General features: G+C 43.3%; 2 protein-coding genes across 2 annotated transcripts; both read right to left on the bottom strand.

The window, feature by feature from the left end:
* Positions 1-25518, bottom strand: LOC146663020 (galactokinase-like). Its single transcript, XM_085415601.1, has 8 exons — positions 25253-25518; positions 24820-25009; positions 24575-24694; positions 23850-23985; positions 23566-23747; positions 22844-22994; positions 22611-22773; positions 1-345 (listed from the first exon to the last, which is right to left on the bottom strand). The coding sequence occupies exons 1-8, from the start codon at positions 25415-25417 to the stop codon at positions 271-273; spliced, it is 1182 nt and encodes a 393-aa protein (XP_085271727.1). The 5' UTR covers positions 25418-25518; the 3' UTR covers positions 1-270.
* Positions 15843-20256, bottom strand: LOC146663021 (BTB/POZ domain-containing protein KCTD21-like). Its single transcript, XM_085415602.1, has 2 exons — positions 19223-20256; positions 15843-16979 (listed from the first exon to the last, which is right to left on the bottom strand). The coding sequence occupies exons 1-2, from the start codon at positions 19631-19633 to the stop codon at positions 16515-16517; spliced, it is 876 nt and encodes a 291-aa protein (XP_085271728.1). The 5' UTR covers positions 19634-20256; the 3' UTR covers positions 15843-16514.

Genomic DNA, 25518 nt, shown 5'->3' with positions numbered 1-25518 from the left:
TTCACATTTTAGAAACATGGTTTATTAATAGAGATGTGGGATCAATATAAAATCATAAATCGTAAATAAACCCAGCTGGATTTCCATATCAAAAATATTAAGCAGTTGCTACAAGTCATCTTAAGCAAAGTTTTTTTTATAAACATGTTTCAACAATAAAGGCACTTGCCCAACTCTTTTCAATCAACATTAGTGTGTATTGCAGTACACCACTTAATGAAATTAAAGAAAGAAAATCAAATTAAAGGAATGCAGAGGTGTTGACAAAGGTCAGGTCAAAGTGAGAACTTGCGTGCCCTGTGCAGGAGATGTGACATAGAAAGTCGCAGTCCCACTGTATTTCTCCTGTAGAGGAAAAAGGAGAAACACACACAGAGACACAGTATGCACAGTGGGTAAAACTACATAAAACAACAATTATACATATTTTTTGCAACCTTATCTGAGAACATTAATAAGAAGTGTGTGAGAAGCACTTTTAAAAATCACTTTCGCTGACAGTAGTAAGTAAAAACTAAAGTTCACCCCATGAAAGTTCGCAGGGTGGTCAAGTGGAAACAGCCAGATTTTGTGTTTCAGCTACACACCTGTCATCATTACTCTGGATTAAACTATTGTACCTCCTACCATTTTACTACTTACATAAAACGTTTTAATTAGTTAATATTTTAAGTAAGTAAAATGTATCTATATAGCACTTTTCATAGATAAAAATCACAAATTGCTAACAATAAAACCAATAAAACAATGAATTGAAAAAGATAAATCAACAAATTAATTTAAAGCTCTTCTCTATAGAAATATCTTCAGCTGCTTTTTAAAAGAGTCAATAGAAGCTGCACAGTGTACAGACAGTGGAAGAGAATTCCACGGCCTCGGTGCCACTGCCCGAAAAGCCCCATGTGTTTTGAACCAGTACGTGGGACCAACAGCAACCTCCGACCCCAAGACCTACGTACTTGGGAAGAAGCATGAGGTTTCAACAGGTCAGAGATATACTGGGGGGCTTCATCATGTAGAGCCCTAAAATCTAAAACAAAAATTTTAAAATGAAACCTAAAATTTAACAGCAACCAATGAAGAGAAGTCAAAACTGCAATAATGTGCGATATCTTGCTAGTGCCAGTTAAAAGTCCTGCCTGAGCATTCTGAACAGTTGAAGGCGATCCAAAACTGATTTATTGAAACAAGTCAAAAGTCCGTTATAGTAATCCAAACGAGAAGAGATAAAAGCATGAATAATCATGTCAAGTTCCGCCTTTGACACCAGTAGTCTGAGTTTGGAAATGTTTCTTAGATCATAAAACAGTTCTGAACCAGTTGTTTGTAGTGATTCTCAAGTGACATTTAACTGTCAAATATAATGCCAAAATTTCTGAGACATGATTGAACAAAAACTGATATGCTGCTTAATTTCTGAAATCATATTGTCAGGAGCAATAATCAAAGTTCCTGTTTTATCTGTATTTACAGTGGCTTGCAAAAGTATTCGGCCCCCTTGAACTTTTCCACATTTTGTCACATTACAGCCACAAACATGAATCACTTTTATTGGAATTCCACGTGAAAGACCAACACAAAGTGGTGCACACGTGAGAAGTGGAACAAAAATCATTCATGATTCCAAACATTTTTTACAAATAAATAACTGCAAAGTGGGGTGTGCGTAATTATTCAGCCCCCTGAGTCAATACTTTGTCGAACCAGCTTTTGCTGCAGTTCCAGCTGCCAGTCTTTTAGGGTCTGTCTCTACCAGCTTTGCACATCTACAGACTGAAATCTTTGCCCATTCTTCTTTGCAAAACAGCTCCAGCTCAGTCAGATTAGATGGACAGCGTTTGTGAACAGCAGTTTTCAGATCTTGCCACAGATTCTGGATTGGATTTAGATCTGGACTTTGACTGGGCCGTTCTAACACATGGATATGTTTTGTTTTAAACCATTCCATTGTTGCCCTGGCTTTATGTTCAGGGTCGTTGTCCTGCTGGAAGGTGAACCTCCGCCCCAGTCTCAAGTCTTTTGCAGACTTTTGCAATCTTTCTTCCAAGACTGCCCTGTATTTGGCTCCATCCATCTTCCCATCAACTCTGACCAGCTTCCCTGTCCTGCTGAAGAGAAGCCCCCCCAGAGCATGATGCTGCCACCACCATATCTGACAGTGGGGATGGTGTGTTCAGAGTGATGTGCAGTGTTAGTTTTCCGCCACACATAGCGTTTTGCATTTTGGTCTCATCTGACCAGAGCAGCTTCTTCCACATGTTTGCTGTGTCCCCCACATGGCTTGTGGCAAACTGCAAACGGGACTTCTTATGGTTTTCTGTTAACAATGGCTTTCTTCTTGCCACTCTTCCATAAAGGCCAACTTTGTGCAGTGCACGACTAATAGTTGTCCTGTGGACAGATTCCCCCACCTGAGCTGTAGATCTCTGCAGCTCGTCCAGAGTCACCATGGGCCTCTTGGCTGCATTTCTGATCAGCGCCCTCCTTGTTCGGCCTGTGAGTTTAGGTGGACAGCCTTGTCTTGGTAGGTTTACAGTTGTGCCATACTCCTTCCATTTCTGAATGATGGCTTAAACAGTGCTCCGTGGATGTTCAAGGCTTGGGAAATCTTTTTGTAGCCTAAGCCTGCTTTAAATTTCTCAATAACTTTATCCCTGACCTGTCTGGTGTGTTCTTTGGACTTCATGGTGTTGTTGCTCCCAGTATTCTCTTAGTACGTACCCGGGTATTTTTGAAAACGCAGATTTGTCTATGCATTTGCACCTTTCGTCCACACCTAAACGGCGTTTTCGGTGACTGAAAACGGAGATTTTTAAAAACTCGGGCCAGGGTGGATATTTTTGAAAACTCAGTTTTTGCATTTACATGTGGACGAGAAGAACGGAGAAAACGCAGAAAACGCAGCGTCAAAGGTGTGCGCCTTTTTTGATGTCACACTGTGCACCACGTTATTGTTTCGGTGAAATGAATTTCTACAATACTGTTACTGTTAATTGTTCTCTCTGCAGTGTTTAAATGCTTACACATACACACAGTTACTGTCCCTCCACACATACGACTCGGTTCTGCTTCTATGCCCCATCCTTGTTTACTATTTCCCACCGAGGCTTCTAGACTTCTGATTGGCCAACATTTCTACACGGTAAGGAATATATCGCCACCTGCTGCTTTGGCATGTTCCTAGCAGCGTTTTCCTTCATTTCTGCGTTTACATGTGGACGGGATTATTTTTTAAAACGGAAAATTTCCGTTTTCAAAAATACCCGTGTACGTGTGGACGTAGCCTTAGACAACCTCTGAGGTCGTCACACAGCAGCTGTATTTGTATTGACATTAGATTACACACAGGTGCACTCTATTTAGTCATTAGCACTCATCAGGCAATGTCTATGGGCGACTGACTGCACTCAGACCAAAGGGGGCTGAATAATTACACACACCCCACTTTGCAGTTATTTATTTGTAAAAAATGTTTGGAATCATGTATGATTTTCGTTCCACCTCTCACATGTGCACCACTTTGTGTTGGTCTTTCACGTGGAATTCCAATAAAACTGATTCATGTTTGTGGCTGTAATGTGACAAAATGTGGGAAAGTTCAAGGGGGCCGAATACTTTTGCAAGCCACTGTAACAGAAGGTAGTTGTTTAGCCATTGTTTGATTTCTGACAGACAATTATTTAAACAAGACAATTTATAAAACTCAGAAGCTTTGAAAGAACAGTATAACTGAATGTCACCAGCGTAGAGATGAACAGAAATAACCTTTGACAATTTGGCCTTGAGGGAGTATATTAAGCAAATAGAGAATCAGACCCAAAACAGATTGCTGAGGTCCCCATAAGGCAGAGCTGATATTTCAGACAAAACTTGATTCATACAGACACTAAAAGATCTCTCAGATAGATACGACATGAACCATTTTAAAACAACACCAGTAATCCCAAGTCCTTAAGCCTATTTATCATGATACTGTGATCAACAGTATCAAAAGCAGAGGTGAGATCCAATATAAACAGAACTGTGTACTCTCCAGAGTCTGCTGCCATCAAAACATCACTATACACTTTAAGTAAAGTGGTTTCAGTGGAGTGCGATTTGTTGAAATCAGACTGGAAAATGTCCAGAACATTATTTTTCTACAAAAAGTAGTTAAGTTATTCGGCTATTGTTTTGTCTAAGACGGGTCGGCAACCTGCGGCTCTAGTCCTCATACTGCGGCTCCATGTGGTTTGGGAAAATAAATTAGAAGTATTTAGCTGAAGTGTATTTCATTTATGTTAGTTCTGTTTTAACTTTTAGTTTTAAATTGGAAGATTATTGTGATATTGAAATATAAAAATAAAATTAAATTCTACTATTATTTTTTCATCGCTCAAAATAAGTGTCACACTCGTGGAAGCCGGTATACCCGGCGAAAACAAACACCGCTCACGCCTCACAGATGACAGCTGTTAAGCTGCCTGCGTAAAGCTGAAAGTGACTTTGTACAGCCCCGATTTGCAGACGCTGTGCACAAAGGTTCGGGAGCAGAAGTCCCATTGTAAACATATCACGGCAGACCCGACAATGTTTCCATGAACATGCTTTTCAGCATCTCTTTATTGACCACTTTTCACACACGGTTGCTGTACGCATACAGCCGGCTGTAGCTTTTCAGCTCGCAGCCCGACACACACCACCAACAACACAACAGCATAGATGGCACAGACGTTAAGGCAGCGAGGCGTGATTGCGGGTGCCGCTCAGGTGTGTCCGCCTCCCCTGCAGCAGCACTGCAGGCCACGCCCCGCCACACACATTAACCAGGTAAAATACATATTTAGGCAGAATTTTGCAAATATCTATTTTTCATTTTTTAGCAGCATAGTGCTTATTTCCCCAATTATTTTTTAAAAGTCAGGTCAAGGCTCCAAAAGCCCAAAGGTGATATAAGGGTAGCGGCTCACAACAGATTTTGTTTGCTACATGGATCATTCTAGTTCAGCTGGGTGTCTTTCCTTTTGTTATATTAGGCATAGAGGTAAAGCATAAAGGTAAAAAAAAAACCCAGTATATACAGTGTTATCTTCATTTTAGATGTCACAAAGTATTTGCGGCTCCCAGTGTTTTCTTTTGCGTGGAAACCGGGTCCAAATGGCTCTTTGGGTCTTAAAGGTTGCTGACCCCTGGCCTACTTGTTGTTCCTAGAGTATTTAAAAGTAGAATGGGAGGCAGAGCCTTCAGTTTTCAGGCCCCTCTTCTGTGGAACCAGCTTCCAGTTTGGATTCAGGAGACAGACACTATTTCTACTTTCAAGATTAGGCTTCAAACTTTCCTTTTTGCTAAAGCATATAGTTAGGGCTGGACCAGGTGACCCTGAATCCTCCCTTAGTTATGCTGCAATAGATGTAGGCTGCCGGGGGATTCCCATGATGCATTGAGTTTTTCCTTTCCAGTCACCTTTCTCACTCACTATGTGTTAACAGACCTCTCTGCATTGAATCATATCTGTTATTAACCTCTGTCTCTCTTCCACAGCATGTCTTTATCCTGTCTTCCTTCTCTCACCCCAACCGGTCGCAGCAGATGGCCGCCCCTCCCTGAGCCTGGTTCTGCCAGAGGTTTCTTCCTGTTAAAAGTGAGTTTTTCCTTCCCACTGTCGCCAAAGTGCTTGCTCATAGGGGGTCATATGATTGTTGGGTTTTTCTCTGTATCTATGAAGCGCCTTGAGGCGACTTTTGTTGTGATTTGGCGCTATATAAATAAAATTGAATTGAATTGAAGACCCTTATGAAAAGGACAGCGAGGGAACAGTTTACCCTGCCCGGGATAGGGTTACCGGGGCCCCGCCCCGGAGCCAGGCCCGGGGAGGGTGCCCGAGGGCGAGCGTCTGGTGGCCGGGCCTTAGTCCATGGGGCCCGGCCGGGCACAGCCCGAAGAGGAGACATGGGCCCATCCTCCCGCAGGCCCACCACCCGCAGGAGGCGCCATAGGGGTCGGGTGCATTGTGTGCCGGGTGGCGGCCAGGAGTGGAGGCCCTGGCGGACTGACCCCCGGCTGCCAAGACTGGCAATAGGGACATGGAATGTCACCTCTCTGGTGGGGAAGGAGCCTGAGTTAGTGCGTGAGGTTGAGAGGTACCGGCTAGATATAGTCGGGCTCACCTCTACGCATGGCTTGGGCTCTGGAACCAGTCTCCTGGAGAGGGGCTGGACTCTGTCTCAGTCTGGAGTTGCCCCTGGTGAGAGGCGGCGGGCTGGGGTGGGTATTCTAATATCCCCTCGGCTTGCTGCCGGTACGTTGGGGTTTTTCCCGGTGGACGAGAGGGTTTGTTCCCTGCGCCTTAGGGTCGGGGAACGGGTCCTCCTGACTGTCATCTGCGCTTATGCGCCGAGTGGCAGTTCAGAGTACCCAGCCTTCTTAGAGTCCCTGGGGGGGGGTGCTGGAGGGTGCTCCACCTGGAGACTCTGTTGTCCTACTGGGAGACTTCAATGCTCACGTGGGTAACGACAGCGAGACCTGGAGGGGCGTGATTGGGAGGAACGGCCTCCCTGATCTGAACCCGAGCAGTGCTTTGTTATTGGACTTCTGTGCTAATCACAGTTTGGCCATAACGAACACCCTGTTCGAACATAAGAGTGTCCATAAGTGCACGTGGCACCAGGACGCTCTAGGCCGTAGGTCGATGATCGATTTTGTAATCGTATCAGCAGACCTGCGACCATATGTTCTGGACACTCGGGTAAAGAGAGGGGCTGAGCTGTCAACTGATCACCACCTGGTGGTGAGTTGGATCAGGTGGCGGGGGAGGATGCTGGACAGACCTGGTGCACCTAAACGCGTAGTGAGGGTGTGCTGGGAACGTCTAGCAGAGGCCCCAGTCCGCGAGATCTTCAACGCACACCTCCGGCAGAGTTTCAACAGCATTCCGAGGGAGACTGGGGACATTGAGTCCGAATGGACCATGTTCAGCGTCTCCATTGCCAAAGCTGCTGCATTGAGCTGCGGCCGCAAGGTGGTTGGTGCCTGCCGTGGTGGTAATCCCCGAACCAAATGGTGGACACCAGAGGTGAAGGGAGCCACCAGGCTGAAGAAGGAGTCCTATCGGGCTTGGTTAGCCTGTGGGACTCCGGAGGCAGCCGACAGGTATCGACAGGCCAAGCGGAATGCGGCTCGGGCAGTGGCTGAAGCAAAAACTCGGGTGTGGGAGGAGTTCGGAGAGGCCATGGAAAAAGACTTTCGGACTGCCTCGAAGAGATTCTGGCAAACCGTCAGACGTCTCAGGAGGGGAAAGCGGTGCTCTACCTGCACTGTGTATAGTGCTGGCGGAGCGCTGCTGACGTCGACTGAGAAAATTGTCAGGCGGTGGAAGGAATACTTCGAGGACCTCCTTAATCCCACTGACACGTCTTCCGAGGAGGAAGCAGAGTCTGGGGATGAGGGGAATGACCCGCCAATTTCCGGGGGCGAGGTCACTGAGGCAGTTAAACAACTCCTTGGTGGCAGAGCCCCTGGTGTTGATGAGGTCCGCCCCGAGTTCCTGAAGGCTCTGGACGTTGTAGGGCTGTCCTGGTTGACACGCCTCTGCAATGTTGCGTGGAGATCAGGGGCAGTACCTGTGGACTGGCAGACCGGGGTGGTGGTCCCCATCTTTAAGAAGGGGGACCGGAGGGTGTGTTCCAACTACAGGGGGATCACACTCCTCAGCCTCCCTGGGAAAGTCTATGCCAGGGTGCTGGAAAGGAGAGTTCGTCCGTTAGTCGAACCTCGGATACAGGAGGAACAATGCGGTTTTCGTCCTGGTCGCGGAACACTGGACCAGCTCTTTATCCTCTCCAGGATACTTGAGGGTGCATGGGAGTTTGCCCAACCAGTCTACATGTGTTTTGTGGACTTGGAGAAGGCATTCGACCGTGTCCCTCGGGGTGTCCTGTGGGAGGTGTTGCGGGAATATGGGGTGTCTGGCCCATTGCTACGGGCCATTCGATCCCTATACAACCGTTGCAAGAGCTTGGTTCGCATTGCCGGCAATAAGTCGGACTCGTTCCCGGTGGGTGATGGGCTCCGCCAGGGCTGCCCTTTGTCTCCGGTTCTGTTCATAATTTTTATGGACAGAATTTCTAGGCGCAGCCAAGTGGCGGAGGGCTTTCGCTTTGGTGGCCTCAGAATCTCATCTCTGATTTTTGCAGATGATGTGGTTCTGTTGGCTTCATCGGGTGAGGGCCTCCAGCTCGCACTGGAACGGTTCGCAGCCGAGTGTGAAGCAGCGGGAATGAGGATCAGCACCTCCAAATCTGAGGCCATGGTTCTCAGCCGGAAAAGGGTGGAGTGCCCACTCCGGGTCGGGGATGAGTTCCTGCCCCAAGTGGAGGAGTTCAAGTATCTCGGGGTCTTGTTCGTGAGTGATGGGAGAAGGGAGCCGGAGATCGACAGACGGATTGGGGCTGCAGCTGCAGTAATGCGGACGCTGCACCGGTCCGTCGTGGTGAAGAGGGAGCTGAGTGTAAAAGCGAAGCTCTCAATTTACCGGTCGATCTACGTCCCTACCCTCACCTATGGCCACGAGCTGTGGCTAGTGACCGAAAGAACGAGATCGCGGATGCAAGCGGCAGAAATGAGCTTCCTCCGAAGGGTGGCTGGCCTCTCCCTTAGAGATAGGGTGAGAAGTTCGGCCATCCGGGAGGGGCTCAGAGTAGAGCAGCTGCTGCTCCACATCGAAAGGAGCCAGCTGAGGTGGTTCGGGCATCTGACAAGGATGCCCCCTGGGCGCCTCCTGGGTGAGGTGTTCCAGGCATGTCCCACCGGGAGGAGGCCCCGGGGCAGACCCAGGACACGCTGGAGAGATTATATCTCTCGGCTGGCCTGGGAACGCCTTGGTATTCCCCCGGATAAGCTGGAGGAGGTGGCTGGGGAGAGGGAGGTCTGGGCCTCTTTGCTTAGGCTGCTGCCCCCGCGACCCGGCCCCGGATAAAGCGGATGAAGATGGATGGATGGATGGATGGATGAATTGAATTAAGATCTTTGATACAAATGTTAATTTTGATATTGGCCTGTAAATGTTTGGAAGAGATAAAATCTAAAACATATATAATATATGCAGCTAGATAGCATAGTGGTAGGACTACATGCCTTTGTAGGCCTACACGCCTTTGGAACAGGAGTCGCAAGTTTGATTCCCACCTGGGGGGTCTTTATCCAGTAAGGGTTCTTAGGCTAGACCCCCACATATTAAAATGGTAAATGGTAAATGGCCTGCATTTGTATAGCGCTTTTCTAGTCCGTAAGGATCCCAAAGCGCTTCACACTACATTCAGTCATTCACCCATTCACACACACATTCACACACTGGCGATGGCAAGCTACATTGTAGCCACAGCTGCCCTGGGGCGCACTGACAGAGGCGAGGCTGCCGGACACTGGCGCCACCGGGCCCTCTGACCACCACCAGTAGGCAAACACGGGGTTAGTATCTTGCCCAAGGATATTTGCCATGCAGCCAGGATGCAGCCTGGGATCGAACCACCGACCTTCTGATTAGTGGATGACCTGCTCTGCCACCTGAGCTACAGCCACCCCTATTAAACCAAACCATCCAGATTGACAGCAAAACAACTAGAAGCTCAGTGTTCCAACTGTTTGGAAAAAGGAACTGCTCTCACGGTGTTGTACCTCGTCAATCACGAGGTACAACACAAATGCTATGGCAAGGGGGAGCCAGAACGACAGGTAAGGGGAAAAATTATATCGCCCACCCAAGATTGGGTACCAATGGAAGAAGGATCATTGACTGCGAGAGGTACTGACCACAGCCGGTTACCAAGATACTACGAGAGAGGATCTACCAGCTGATGTGAATGTAGCACTACAGACAATACCTACCGTGACCATTACCAGCTGATCTACACTAAAGCAGCAGTGATTAGTGAGATGCTTGGCTACAAGATGAACAACAGCAAAGAGCAGTACCCTCCATGGAGAAGGCCAAGATCAAGGTAGCACGAAGGGAGGTTAGCCAACTATCGGAGCTGCAGAAAGGTGCAAGAAGTACAATAGAAGGTAGACTCACAGCCTTGGCCAGCCACTTGAAGAGGTACACCAGAGAGTTCGAAGGCAGGAGAATAAACTATACAGAACCGTCCAAGGTGTACTCTCAGTGGCAGGGGAACAATATAAGAACAGCACCACAAAGGCTGGAGACAGAGCAATACTGGAAGAATAGATGGGAGAACCCAACCCATAACAGCAATGCTCAGTGGCTAGTGGATCTAAGAGCACACCACAGCAACTCCCTGAACAGGGTCCAGTAACCATCACAGTGGCAGACACCCAAAAAAGTGTCTCCAGTATAAAGAGCTGGACAGCACCAGGCCTCGACATGGTTCACGCCTATTGGCTAAAGAAGCTCACTGCACAGTCCATGAATGTCTGTCAACACAAATGAACCAGCTGCTAGTCGATGAGAGATGGCTAACCGAATGCTGGACAGTCCTGATCCCCAAAGAAATAACATTTCTAATGAAACATCCATAGGACAGACACATCAATCTCAAAACCTTTTTTGGCAAAAAATTAAAGAGTACTCTTATGAAATGTTCAATTATTATTTAAACATGTGTTCCATGGCTGCCAGTGGCTGCATTTAGGCTGTGGAGATAAACCATGAATACTTGTAAAGCAGTGTTGGGGAGTAACTGATAATCTGTACCGGCGTTCCGTATTTAAAATACATAATATAAGTAACTGTATTCCATTACAGTTACTGTTTAAAGTTTGTTTTTGTTATTTCTGGAGTTGTTGTGTTACCCCCTCCTGCCCTCGAGGAGGCATAACACAAGTGGGGGCTCGTCCGGGATCTATTTTCCGGAGCTGTAGACAACTCTGGCGTTTGGTACAATGTTACTGCCTTGTATTTAATTATGGATTTTGACTTACAAGATTTCATTTGTGCGCCGAGTTCTTAGAAGTTTGACTTACAGTGGGGCAAAAAAGTATTTAGTCAGCCACCGATTGTGCAAGTTCCCCCACTTAAAATGATGACAGAGGTCAGTAATTTGCACCAGAGGTACACTTCAACTGTGAGAGACAGAATGTGAAAAAAAAATCCATGAATTCACATGGTAGGATTTGTAAAGAATTTATTCGTAAATTAGGGTGGAAAATAAGTATTTGGTCACCTCAAACAAGGAAAATCTCTGGCTCTCACAGACCTGTAACGTCTTCTGTAAGAAGCTTTTCTGTCCCCCACTCGTTACCTGTATGAATGGCACCTGTTTGAACTCATCATCTGTATAAAAGACACCTGTCCACAGCCTCAAACAGTCAGACTCCAAACTCCGCCATGGCCAAGACCAAAGAGCTTTCAAAGGACACCAGGAAAAGTATTGTAGACCTGCACCAGACTGGGAAGAGTGAATCTACAATAGGCAAGCAGCCTGGTGTGAAAAAATCAACTGTGGGAGCAATCATCAGAAAATGGAAGACATACAAGACCACTGATAATCTCCCTCGATCTGGGGCTCCACGCAAGATCTCATCCCGTGGGGTCAAAATGATCATGAGACCAGTGAGCAAAGATCCCAGAACCACACGGGGGGACCTGGTGAATGACCTGCAGAGAGCTGGGACCAAAGTAACAAAGGTCACCATCAGTAACACACTACAACGGCAGGGAATCAAATCCCGCAGTGCCAGACATGTTCCGCTGCTGAAGCCAGTGCATGTCCAGGCCCATCTGAAGTTTGCCAGAGAGCACATGGATGATACAGCAGAGGATTGGGAGAATGTCATATGGTCAGATGAAACCAAAGTAGAACTTTTTGGTATAAACTCAACTCGTCGTGTTTGGAGGAAGAAGAATACTGAGTTGCATCCCAAGAACACCATACCTACTGTGAAGCATGGGGGTGGAAACATCATGCTATGGGGCTGTTTTTCTGCCAAGGGGACAGGACGACTGATCCGTGTTAAGGACAGAATGAATGGGGCCATGTATCGTGAGATTTTGAGCCAAAACCTCCTTCCATCAGTGAGAACTTTGAAGATGAAACGAGGCTGGGTCTTCCAACATGACAATGATCCAAAACACACCGCCCGGGCAACAAAGGAGTGGCTCCGTAAGAAGCATTTGAAAGTCCTGGAGTGGCCTAGCCAGTCTCCAGACCTCAACCCCATAGAAAATCTGTGGCGGGAGTTGAAAGTCCGTGTTGCTCGGCGACAGCCCCAAAACATCATTGCTCTCGAGAAGATCTGCATGGAGGAATGGGCCAAAATACCAGCTACTGTGTGTGCAAACCTGGTAAAGACCTATAGTAAACGTTTGACCTCTGTTATTGCCAACAAAGGTTATGTTACAAAGTATTGAGTTGTATTTTTGTTACTGACATTCTGTCTCTCACAGTTGAAGTGTACCTCTGGTGCAAATTACTGACCTCGGTCATCATTTTAGATGGGGGAACTTGCACAATCGGTGGCTGACTAAATACTTTTTTGCCCCACTGTATGTCATAAAGGGAGCAAGCACGTAAGGCTGAGTTCGACCTCAAACTTCAGATACGTCAGCTTGAAATTGAAGCTGAGAAGGAGGTAAAGTTAAAACAGCTAGAGGTGGAAGCTATGAGGCTCAACTTTAATGCTTTGAAAGGATTGCAACAGCACTGGAATGGCCAAAAGAAATGTGGGCTGTGCTACTGCAATGCAAGCTAGTGGGCAAAGCACTGGAGCTTGTGTCATCTCTCTCTATCAAAAATAGCATGAAATACAATGTACTGAAGAGTCCATCTTTCGTGCTTATGAACTTGTACCTGAGGCCTACCAACAAAAGTTCAGGAATCACAAGAAGTCTAATGGTCAAACATATGTAGAGTTTGCACGTGAGAAGGCAGTTCTTTTTGACAAGTGGTGCACAGCAAGTGAAGTGAAGAAAGACTTTGAAGCTCTTCGTCAGTTAATCCTATTGGAAGATTTTAAGAATCTGCTGATGAGTTCATTTTAACCCATAAAAATGTGTTTGCATCATCCCCTCGTTCAGATAAGGTTTTGATCACACGCTCACCAAAGCCTGATCTTGGTCAGCCTGAAGCCAGAGCTAAGCAACCATTACTTTCCTGTGAGGTACCTGAATGCTTCTATTGCCATAAAAAAGGTCATGTCATTGCTGATTGCCTTGCACTAAAAAAAAATAAGACTACACCGCCGCAACCCAAGGGCGTGGATTTGATTCAAAATGTGTCGCCTCCCAGAACCCAAACATCTCAACGTGAAATAGATCCTTGTTTCAAACCTTTTATCACACAGGGTTGTGTTTCTTTAACAGGTGATACTGTTGACAACCAGCCTGTAACAATACTGAGAGACACGGGTGGTTCGCAGTCTATCGTTCGAGAGGGTATTTTGCCTTTGTCTGTTGAGTCATCCTGTCAGTCAAGTGTTGTGGTGTTGTAGGTGTTGTAGGACCTTTACAAAAATCAAAGTCAGGGAACCAATACATCCTATCAATGATGTGTGCTTCTACTAGGTTTCCCGAATCAGTGCCCCTTTTGAAGGATCACCGCTCCTGTCATCAGTAAAGCTCTGGTAGGGTTCTTCTCAGTGTTTGGTCTTCCAAAGGTAGTCCAGACTGATCAGGGAACCAACTTTAAGTCTAGAACCTTTGCTCAGGCATTAAAAGCATTAGGAGTAGAGCACATTACATCAAGCTCCTACCATCCTGAAAGTCAGGGAGCACTTCACCAGATATTAAAGTCCATGCTCTGCAAATACTGTCTGGAGACAGGAAAGAACTGGGATGAGGGTATACCATTCTTATTGTTCGCTTCTCGTGAAGCAGTGCAAGAGTCCCTAGGCTTTAGTCCTGCAGAGCTTGAATTTGGACATGAAGTTAGAGGACCATTGCACATCCTTAAAGAACAGCTAGTTGTTCCAACTAAAACACTAAAGAGCATCCCTGAGTACGTGGCTAAAATTAGAAAGCGCCTTAAATCAGCTTGCGCTATTGCCAGGGACACCTTAACTGCTAGGCAGCTAAGGATGAAAAAACACTATGATCGGAGAGCAGTTGCTTGTCAGTTTAAACCTGGTGATCAGGTTCTAGTTCTGCTCCCCATTCTGGGCTCTTCTCTGAAAACAAGGTTTTCTGGATCGTACGTTGTGGAAAGGAAACTCAGTGAGACCAATTATGTTGTTCAAACTCCTGATCGTCGTCGCAAGACTAGAGTATGCCACATTAACATGATGAAACATTATCTTTCTAGAGAGAATAGAGAGAATGAAGATGATCCCCTCACTCCGCACAAGGTTAAGTCTAGCTCCCCTATAGCATGCGTAGCTTCAGATATAGCCAATGAAAGCAGTGAGGAAGATGCGGTCCTGCGCAAAGATGTGTCACAGGGGACGAGACTAAGTAATAGTGAGATTCTGTCTGACTTGTCCCACTATTTGTCTCACCTGTCACTTAATCAGGTTGAAGACATTCAGAACCTGATTGTGTCCTTCCGGTGTATGTTTGGGGATGTTCCTACCCAGACGAGTTTGATATCCCATGACATTTTTCTTACCAGTCCTGCACCCATTAAACAGCGTGCATACAGAGTCAATCCCATCAAAAGAGAAGTTGTGAAGTAGAGTATCTTGTTAGAAATGGACTTGCAATACCCAGTTGTAGCCCCTGGAGTTCCCCATGTTTGTTGGACATTAAAGCTGATGGGAGTCCACGGTTCTGTACGGACTTCCGCCAAGTGAATGCTGTGACAGTTCCTGACATGTATTCCTCGTCTCTCGTCGATAATTGCATTGATGACATTGGACCTGCCACATTTATGACTAAACTGGATATGTTGAAAGGTTATTGGCAGATTCCTTTAACCAAAAAGGTTTTAGCCAACCATTCAAGTTGGAGGTTGATGCTAGCGTGGTTGGGGTAGGTAGGTAGGTAGGACTTGATCACCCTGTGTGCTACTTCTCAAAGAAGTTCACTCATCCTCAGAGAAGGTCTTCTACAATCGAACAAGAAACTCTTGCCGTTCTGTTGGCTCTGCAACATTTTGAGGTTTATCTTGGATTAAGTGTGGAACCCATAAAAGTCTTTACAGACCTTTTTTGTTTTTCTAGGGTAAGAGCTCAGCTAAGTTTTGGTTTTGTCTTTTTGGGAACAACCTAACTGTCCCTTTCTCCCCCACATTTGTTGTATGAATTTGGGTTATTGTTTATGTGAGAAAGCTGCCATTAAACTTGCTTTTGTTATTACACTTGTACCGAGTTTCTGGAGTTGTTGTGTTACCCCCTCCTGCCCTCGAGGAGGCGTAACAAGGTGATTATTATAATACAATTACTTTGTTGAAATTAATGGATTACAAGGTGGTCTTTTCCTGTTTCATATGTTATGCTGTCCCCTCTCTGATTTTGGTAGTTCCACACATTGCCGGAAACCCAAACAAAACACGAAATTAGAGTCCTATTAATGCTGGTGGCATCAGTTACACAATGGATCCGAAGCCAGCACAACAGAGCCAGCAGTGCATGAACAGGAATGCATTTCTTACTTGGAAATTCTGACACCACTTCATATTTAAAGAGGAAACGGATGGGTGAAATCTGACAATTCAATGCAAACTGTTTGGCAGCAACCAAGTTGCACTCAAAAGACTCCACCCCCAACCTAAAAAAACATCTGGAAGGAAGTTCTTTTTAAAAAACGAACGTTAGCCTACTGCAACTACCTTGTGTTAATTGTGGTAGCTATCTGGGTTATGTGCCACTTCAGTATCTTTGATGTACTATCGCTGTGTGACTGTTACAATTAATGAATAGCATTAACAACCTGCTAGCTGCAAATAATCGTGCAGTTCTGAAAGCAGTCGATGAACTAACCTGAGATAATGCCAGCTAACAATGTTAACTCGGTGGCGAGTAGCCTTCAGTAATAATATTAAATCACACAGCAATAGTACATTCATGTAGTTGTAAAAAGCATGACAATATATTAAAAGCATTCAGAATACGTTACTCTCATTGAGTAACTTAACGGAATACGTTACAAACTAGATTTGGGGGCATGTATTCTGTAATCTGTAGTGGAATACATTTTAAAAGTAACCTTCCCAACACTGTTGTAAAGTGAGTCACAATATATGTCACACATTTAGCCGAGTGACTAACAGTGAATATTATCATTCCTTGGTGTGTGCTCTAGTACTACTCACACTGCACTACTTTTAAAAACAGTTGCCATTTTTAAACAGAGCCCAAACTAAAATTTGAAGTTGTATCCTCAATATCAGAATTTCCACAAAAAAGTACATTTTATTTACCATTTTATTAATAAAGCACATTTTGCATTATTTTTAGTAAACTCTATGATAGCAAAAGAACCACAGATAATGACCTCCTAGTCATAATGTGTCAGTAAATCTAACTCCATGTCATAGAGAATTCATTGCTTCAAATTTAACTCCAGGACTAGTAAAGGCTATCTCATCTTATCCTATAGTTTATTATCTTGGTATGTTCTGGTTTTCCTAGTCACTTTCATCCAGTGCTCATGACTTCACAAGACGAAGTGAAGTGCAGTTAAGAATATCTGCAGGGTCAGGAGAGACTAGATCAACCTTGAACCCCTCAGCAAGTGATATCTTCAACAGCTCCTCCAAAAAGCCTTGCATGTCTGTGATTTCACAGTGACTGTAGTGCATGTTCATCATGTCATCCGACCACGTGACCTCAGGGCTAGACAAAGTTAGGCCCCTGTATTGCTGCTTGTCATACTGTTCCTGTGGGAGTTCATCAGGCTTTGGCACCCATTCCAGTTTCAGTCTGTTCTGCCTCGGACGACATAGGTGAGGGCTGTTGAGACCCTGGGGTGTCCTGTAGGAGAAGCGCTCACAAAGCAAACCTAGAAATGCCCTCCAGGTACAAAAGAGGTCGACTGTGAACGCTCGTACAGAGCATGTGCGGAGTTCATAGTTTTCAGGCCCATGGCGCAAGTTAAAATGGAGAACACGGACCTGAAATAAGAGGGAAGAACATACTGACTACATATCCCCCAGAGTATACACAAACAAAGAACCGGTTGTTCCATGGCTACACATGCAAACAGGTGCACAAACACAACCTCTGTGTATGTCTTGTATATACACAAAACACTAGCTGTGATGGTTTATTGGGAAAAGTTATTTGATTAAAAAAACCTTTGCACACCTGAATGAGGAACAGGTAGAGTCTAACTAGAAGCAGAACAGAACCATACACAGCCTATCCCTCAACATGACTGTACTCTCTGCTCATATTTCATTCATATTAAATAATTAGTTAATTTTTTGTTAAGCCATAATTTACCAAATTGCTATGCAATTTGAATGTGGTATGATATTATGCACCTGTTCTTGACTAACTTATGAAATCGATTAAAACATAACAGTTGTCCAAAAGCATAAATAACACCTGTCATCATACTTACACTATTTATTAATTCATATTATTTATAGGGTATTTCCTTTTTTCTCGCTCATACATATGTAGGTGATGACCTGCTGCACAGTTCTGAGGAGATTGTTTTTAATTTTAAACGTTTACAGATTTCACTTTGACTACAACTGTCACATTGAAACTTCTGTCAATATCATCACTGATTAATGGCATAAACATTTGGAAAGTACTAATCATACCCACTATCCTATAACTGGATGATTGAAACTTCGGTGTTGGCTAGTTTTGTTTATTAGGTTAACTTCTTCACTAAAACACTATTTGATACCAGAGCTTTACAAGAAATGGGTCACCTCCATCATATCTGTATGAGCTAAATTAACAATCAAAATGCAATTAAGATGTTAGGCAACATCATTTTCTCATAAATTGTAAAAAAAAAAAAAAAAAGTACAGTCGTAGCGTAAAAAAAAAAATGTACAGTTGCAATAACTATTGCTACCACAATAGTTATTGCAACTAATTTAATGCACTTCACCAATACTATGACTGTCCATCATTATATGCAGTAAATATGTGAGGGTATTCGGGGGTTTGGGAAATGCACCTTCTTTCTTTCTTTACTGTGCAAAAGTCTTCGGTCAATCCTCATTTCTTTATATTTTGCTTCCAATGACTCATTTCTTAAAGAAGTCTTCAAAAACAGATCTTTCTGAAGGTCTTTCAAAGTTTTTTTTTTTTTTTTTTTTTAAAATAGGAATATATTTTGTGTTTAAGCCACTTAGAAAAATGGAGCAGCCTGTTGAAAACAAAACAAAACAAACGCACACAACATGAAACTATCTGACCAGTTTCTTTTGTTGAATATCAGATAAATGGTGATAATAACAGAGTTCGAAAGGCATAAAAATTTTTTTTTTGTTTTTGTTTTTTTACCCATAAGGCAATTCCACACAGCTCTTCACTAGAAACTTGGCATAGCTTGGCAAGGTGTGGTTCTTAAAGGACAAGAGAGGAAGGCGCAGATTACACAAGAACTGTATTCAAAAAAATCAATGGCAACAAGTCAAGCCAAATCTGACATTCTTGGTTCAAACTGTTACAACGTTTGAGGGAAGGCAAGAGTGAACAGTGAATAAAACAGGAGGTTCTAACACAGTTTGAGGCTGCATTTCAGCCAGTGGTGCTGTAATATATTTTCCGAGCAAAATATAAAGAAATTGTTGCCCAAGACTTGCACAGTACTGTATATAGAGTGCAATCAACCAGAAACTGCCTTTTGTGTCATTTAGCATTTATGGAAAAAATTACAAATTTGGAGGCTATAGGAAATAAATGGTCATTTTAACAAATAATTTGGGACAGTGCCTGCTTTACCATTTCCTAAAAAGCAGAAATACTTCTGACTGAGTCAGGATTCACTAAAGAGGTGCAGTAACAAGGTTTTTTTTGGCTAGCCTTACTGCATATGCACTTGTAGGACTTTTTCTTTCGGTGTGCAAACTTCAAGAAGGCATTTTACTGATGTTTGAGCCATTATTAAATGTGCAGACACTGTCCACACATGTTTGCTGAGGTCAAATTGAGAAAATAATATAATGTCTCATTTTTTATATTTATTATCTTTGTACTACTTTTGAAAAACAAAGGTTATGGACTTTAAATAATTTGCAAACCATTTTGTCCTGTTTCTATTTTTCTGCACTTAAAAACAAACTGTTTGGCTTGTAGTTAGTGGTCAAGAGTAAACATGATCGACTAACCTAATAAAACAAACCTATTATGAGCAGATGAACAGTCTAGCTAACCTCATCACACGTACCTTGGAGTCGACTTTTACTATCATGATGGCTCCTAGCGGCCCACCTCTAAGGCCCAGAGGCACCGATACCTCATAGTGACGAATCTCCTCCAGCAGACGGGGTATCTGGAAGAAATCTGCCTCTCTCCTGAGCAGTGCGAGTTCAGTGAAGCCATCTGGCAGATCCAAAGAGCCAGAGCGCAGGTAATTCAGAATGTAGCGAAACACTTTACCGTCACGGTCTATGAAAATGTTGCCGCAGCTGTCCCTAAGCATAGGAACTTGTCCGGTGAACATGGTGCCTAGCATCGAGTCACGGCAGCGAGTTAAAGTGTCTAAGGTTGTTGTATAGACTTCTCCACCGACGTTCAAGCACACAGGGTCCTTAAGAGAGTTCTTCATGCTGTCATCTGAAGAGTTGAGATCCAGCATCCTGTAGGTGAAGCTGTGCTTTTTATACCTGTGAAGTCAGTGTTGCTTTTGTGAGGACAAGAATTATGCCCTGTTCAGGAATGTCGAGGACTGTGGAAGATTCAAGTATTTCTTTTGTTTCCCCACAAAGGCTTTATTCCTTTGACAGTCAGCAAGCCACAGTAGTGTCCTGGATACAGCCAAGTTCGGAGAGATACAAGAAAATCTGCCAAATCTGATTCAGAAACTGAAGATAAAACTGCCGTTTCAAAATATGGAAAAAGGCTGCTGTTCTTTTTCTTCTCACTGCTGCTTCAAAGTCAAAGTGACATCTTTATAGATGCCGGCATTTCCAATGATAATCTGCGGCCGAAAACTTTTATTGATGCATCTCTTATAAGATCCTGAATTGTGTCAACCAGCAGCAGGCCTACCGGGTAACCAGAGTAGCATGCCAATGACTGGACTCTTGGCTCCGTCTCAATGAAACTTGCTTTTATTCTCAGCTCTCACCCACTGTCTCTGACTCTCACACACTGGAGATGTCTGAGCAAGACACAGGGGGACTGGGGATTTGTCTGTAATGTCCTCTTAAAGTGATAGCTCACTGAAAGGTGTTTTTATCCACTGTTAACAAATGAACAATGCCCCACACATGTTTCTTCTCATACACTGTCAGGAATGCTAAGATTTACCAGAAAAGAGAATAAAAACAGAAAAATAGAGTTACCTACCGAAAAACAAACAAAGCAAAAAACTGATTTTGTTCCTATGAAAAATACAATTGCTGAAAGGAAATGCTAATAAATTATTCCCTTCTTTGGAGCGCACGATCAGGTGTCAAACAAAACAAAAAAATGGCCCCTTGAGGATGATCCCAAAAGCAAGTCAGTCTCCGTAGACTCTCACGTCAAAATGCCCAGAAAAGATTAGCATGTTTAAAGCCTGGCACAAACAAACTATTTTGGTTTCCATGGACAGTTTCCCCCTTTATAACAATTGTACAGGGTCCTGTACTGTGAGCAACATCTTTCTGTAATCTAAGTTTACTTAGCCTGATATCTGCAGTGAAGACACGTGGTCACACAAACATAGCTCTCACTTTGTTAACCCAGGGTTTCACTTGGATGTTTTCACACGAAAGAGGCGGTGTTGGTAGTATCTGCTCAGTCACAACTATAGATAAGTGTAATGGCAGCAGAGCGGATAATTTTACAACGATAAAACTACACTATGAAATATGAAGAGGTTAAATACATAATACAGATGCTACAGACAGCATATGAGAGGAAAAGCACTGCATGAATGCATAATTACTTTATGTGTTCTGGCACATAAGACTGGAAAACAGCTACTACGTGTATTAATAAAATTTAGCGTATGTGAAGAAGAGATGGCAAAAATGCTGACTGTGTCAGACCCTGCACCCTATACATTAGCAGTGTTTGTGGGGCCAACAACTACACACACACACACACACACACCTATACTGTAGTGGTCATTAACGTAGCCAGTAATGGACTGTTCATACACCACTGTACACTATATGTCGATGAGCCATAAACCCATGGCATAATTTAATATGTTGTGCAAAAGTCTTGAGCCACCACTCATTTGTTTAAATTTAGATATCTATTTAAATATTTATTATCTCTTTATATATCTGTGAAGGCAAACATGTTGCAAAATGCAAGATCCTGCATAATAAAAAGTGAGAATGTGTAAAAAAAATTTTAATGTAACTTGTGGGGACCAGGATTTTGGTCCCCACAAGTTAGGCTAGCTCCCCAGTGCCAGCTCAGATAACAGTTGTTGTTTCAACACACATTTTCATTTCATTCATTTCATTTCATTTATTTATTCATTTTCAGGCACAACAAATACCTATATTGAACATAAAATACACAAAACATTGCTACCACTGCTGTATCCTCTACAAACTGTCTTGTGTAGATGACTTAGTGAAACAATTAATTCAACCGTCTTGTGACACAACATACATCCTCTATATTGCACAAGGCTGTAACCATCAATAACTTTGCATCTGTCCATTACCAGCTATTTCATTTTGTACAAATCCACTCTTCTAAGTTTGTGTGGTTTTTCTGTCTGACCAGATGCAGCTTTCTGCACCATCTTGTACTTATCACCACACTGTGTTTATGTGCTAAAAGAGAAATTTCCTTCCTTGTTACTAAAATAGATTCTGAAGTATGATTTCACTAACTCAGATGGTGCAGCAACTGTGGCAGTTTGTCTTGAAACAACAGCTGTAACGTCCACATTTTGACTTTTTTCTCAAAACAGATGTTCGACTTTAATCTTGAAATTTCAACTTTATTCTCAAAATTATGAATTTAGTTTTTCTTAATGTGGCCCTAACTAGATTTCTCTGTGGATTTGTATATTTAAAAAAATGCTACAGTTAATACTAAGTTTTCAAACAAAATTTAATGATGGCTTAAAACTTTTGCCCCTATAATAAAACTTCAGACCAGGTATGACCATCAGGTTGCTCCAAGTCACGTTTAGCTTAGCACACTTTTAAAACAGCTAACCTAGCTCCATCACAAGGTTAGCTTTTACTGAACTGTTATATTTGGAATTGTACTTTCTACAGATTTTATTTAATTGCATTTCATCTTAATTTCTAACATGTAAGTTTGTTTTTATTTTTAATTTGCAACAAATATTTCTTCAAAGTGATCATTAAAGCACTCCTGATCCTGACTGATTAAATCCACACAGAACTCAAATATACACACATATTGTGTAGTATATCACGGGGCATAAAAAAAGCCTTGGATTTTTAAATCTATATATGCCATTAGATAAGTTTGTACTGAAAAGCTTATCACTGACCAATAACAGTGTCTCCTAAGTGTTTGTTTTAAGGTTACGAGCTTTACTGAATATGTAGTTATTTGATTCTACTGGTCGTGGTCATCCTGATAACCACGACTACATGCTACATCTTTATACATGTGTGTGTGTTAACCTGTATGTGGTGTATGGTCCTGTCAATGGCCTCAGCGAGTAGCAAAGTCACAGTGCATCCACCGAATCCTCCTCCTGTCATCCGGCTGCCGAAGACGCCCTCCACTTCCATGGCTGCAGACACCAGCTCATCTAGCTCCCTGCAGCTCACCTCGTACAGATCTCTGCCACAGGGACATCGAGTTACAACATGCCTGACAGTGACCTATACAGTAACTCATTTGCTATCTGTACCTCAGACTGTTGTGGCTCTCAACCATATGTTTGCCAAACTCCTTGTATTCTCCTCTTTCTAGAGACTTAGCAGCTTGGACAGTTCTTTGGATCTCCTCAATTACATGGCGAGCTCTTCTGTAGGTAACATCATCCATCCTTCCCCTGGCCTCTGAACCGATAAACAATAAAGAGGGTTAGCTTTAACTGATGAGTTTAAAAAACCAAAAAAATATATACAGTCATCTAAAAGTACTGAAATGCTAATAAGTGCTTTCAAATGGCAAACAAGTGGTTGAAACTTAAAGTTATGTGTGTAAAAAAAGTAAAGACAAGTCAAAGGTCAGCAAAATAGAAATGCTTAAAAAGTTCAAAGCAGTAATAAAATAAGTGAAACATTTATGAATTACTGTAGTGGTGAAAAATTTGAGTCAGGCAGAAGGCGATACCTTAGGCATGTTGAATAAACCATGTAATTTTTTTTACTTCATATTATTAAAACTCTCAGTTACCGGCTCTCATAGTACATTATTGGCAAATAATTTATTTGGCTTTTGCAATAATTTGAATTCCTACACACTGTATATAATTAATAAAAATAACCTGGACTCAGATAAATACTTTAAGACCTTGTTTGTGGGGACTGTAAGTTGTGGTTTTTAAGGCTTTCAAAGACCTGCCAATGAACTGTAAAACAGTAAGAGAAAATGGATTACAACAGGACGGAAAAAAAACATCCACACCCTCTAGGTCCTTCATCGTAGCATCCCTCAGACTGTCCTTCCCCAGAATGGAGGCAGCCGTCTCACATTGCCTGCGTCTTATGGGATACTCACTGCAACTCAGAGAGTGCCTTACATTGGAGTTGGTGATGAGAATGACCAGGCCTGGATCTGTCAGAGGAACAGGGGTGGCCTCCAGCGATCTGTCAAACACATTTTTTTTTCTTTTTAATTTTAATGAAAATATAGTAACAATGTCTATCTTGTGTAACCAAAGACCATCACTCACTAGATGCTTGTACTACCTGCAGTCAATGAGCAATGCATGGCCCTCCTTGCCAAGAACAGATACAAACTGATCCATAATGCCACAGGGTACATCAGCATGAGTGTGTTCAGCCTGCTGACAGGCTAATGCTTTGGACACCTGGTTTCCATCATCTATGAGAAAAAGAAAAGTAAAGAGTAGATCAAACGGCTCCAACACCATCGGCCTGTTAGTGAAATCAATAAGCATCGGCTGTCAGTACGAGTATGGTTAGACGTTAAGAGCGCTCAAACACTCTAACCATATCTTGGAATACATTTTGTTTTAGCATGAAAGCTGTTATTGCCAGGCCACCATCACTCTAACAAAGAGTGAACAGCAATGGCCCCATCAAAATGTGCCACGTGAGACTGAAAACAAACACACGTGTTGAAACAAGCAGGTAGCAGAGAGGTGATGAGAGGTCAGGACTGTATATCACTTATTCCTTAAGTGAATCTGAAGGCATTTACTACTTGAGAAGTCTTCTTTTGGCATAATGACTTAAATACTACTGGGTAGCTTTATCAAGAATAATACAGCATCATATATCGGCAGATTATTCTAAAATCTGAACGAAATCAAAACAATAAGTAAAATAAATGGTAGAGTATAATAACTGCAAGGACTAAATGTAGTGGAATAGAATAAGAAAGCAGTATAACGCAGAAATACTTGAATTAAGTATTCAGTCACTGCCATGTCCTCTAATATGACTCTAACCTGGCTTGAGTTGCTGCAGGAAGGTGTAAAAGGCCACCTCTAGAGAGGCAGAGCTGGACAGTCCTCCACCCAGGGGGACACTGGTGGCTATCACTGCCCTGAAACCTGGGACTGGAGAAGCTAAAACACAAGACACATAAAAAGTAGACTTTTTGGATTTGTTTTTTAAATTTTGATTGTGAGATTCTGCTTGACATCTGTTCTACTTCACTGTGACAGTATAATGTGTTTACAGTCTTGTTTACCCCTGTAATGGTGTATAACACCCTTTACATAGTTGGCCCAGCGGGGTAACCCTGGAGACAGTGCAGATCCATCACGAGACAGGCAGAAGTCCAATCGGTGAGGCTCGTCAGCGTCGAAGGCTGCGGTTACCACGGTAACATCCTGGCCGGATATTTCACTACCCACCACCACAGTCACTAAAGGAAGGGCCTGACAGCAAATGCACAAGGAAGTGCTTAGTTTTGTCTTTAGTCTTTGTGTCAAGAAGAAATTTCTTTCCAGAAGTTATTTAAAAAAGAAGAGAAAAATTACTGCTGCACTATTCTTACTATTACTAGCATAAAATCCGTTTGTTAAAATCACATCTTTGTCTGTTTTCGACATGAAAGTGATAATGCAAGACTCAGTTCAACAGATGAAGCTTTCTATTGAGTGGCAGTGTGGAACTGATACCATTGGAAGCACGAGTCCCTGGTTGTAGTCGGTGTGCTCTCCTATTAGGTTCACTCTTCCAGGCGCGCACACCGCCACTCGAGCAGGCTCCTCACCGAACATCTGTCCGTACAGTCGCCGGGCCTCCGAAACAAGCTCGGACACACTCGGAAAGCAACTAGCCATGTAGCAGATTTCTTTAAAGGGTTCAACAAAAATGATGAGCTGGCAGTGTCAACAGACAGGCGAAGTGCTCGAGCAATCATGTGACGCGTCCTTCTGCTTTT

This window comes from Rhamphochromis longiceps, linkage group LG8 (genome assembly GCF_057381845.1).
Source record: "Rhamphochromis longiceps isolate RC_006_pf linkage group LG8, R_longiceps_female_GT1.1, whole genome shotgun sequence".
NCBI classification, from domain to species: domain Eukaryota; kingdom Metazoa; phylum Chordata; class Actinopteri; order Cichliformes; family Cichlidae; genus Rhamphochromis; species Rhamphochromis longiceps.
The sequence above is the reverse complement of the archived record's forward strand: the minus strand, read 5'-3'. Positions and strand labels throughout refer to the sequence as shown.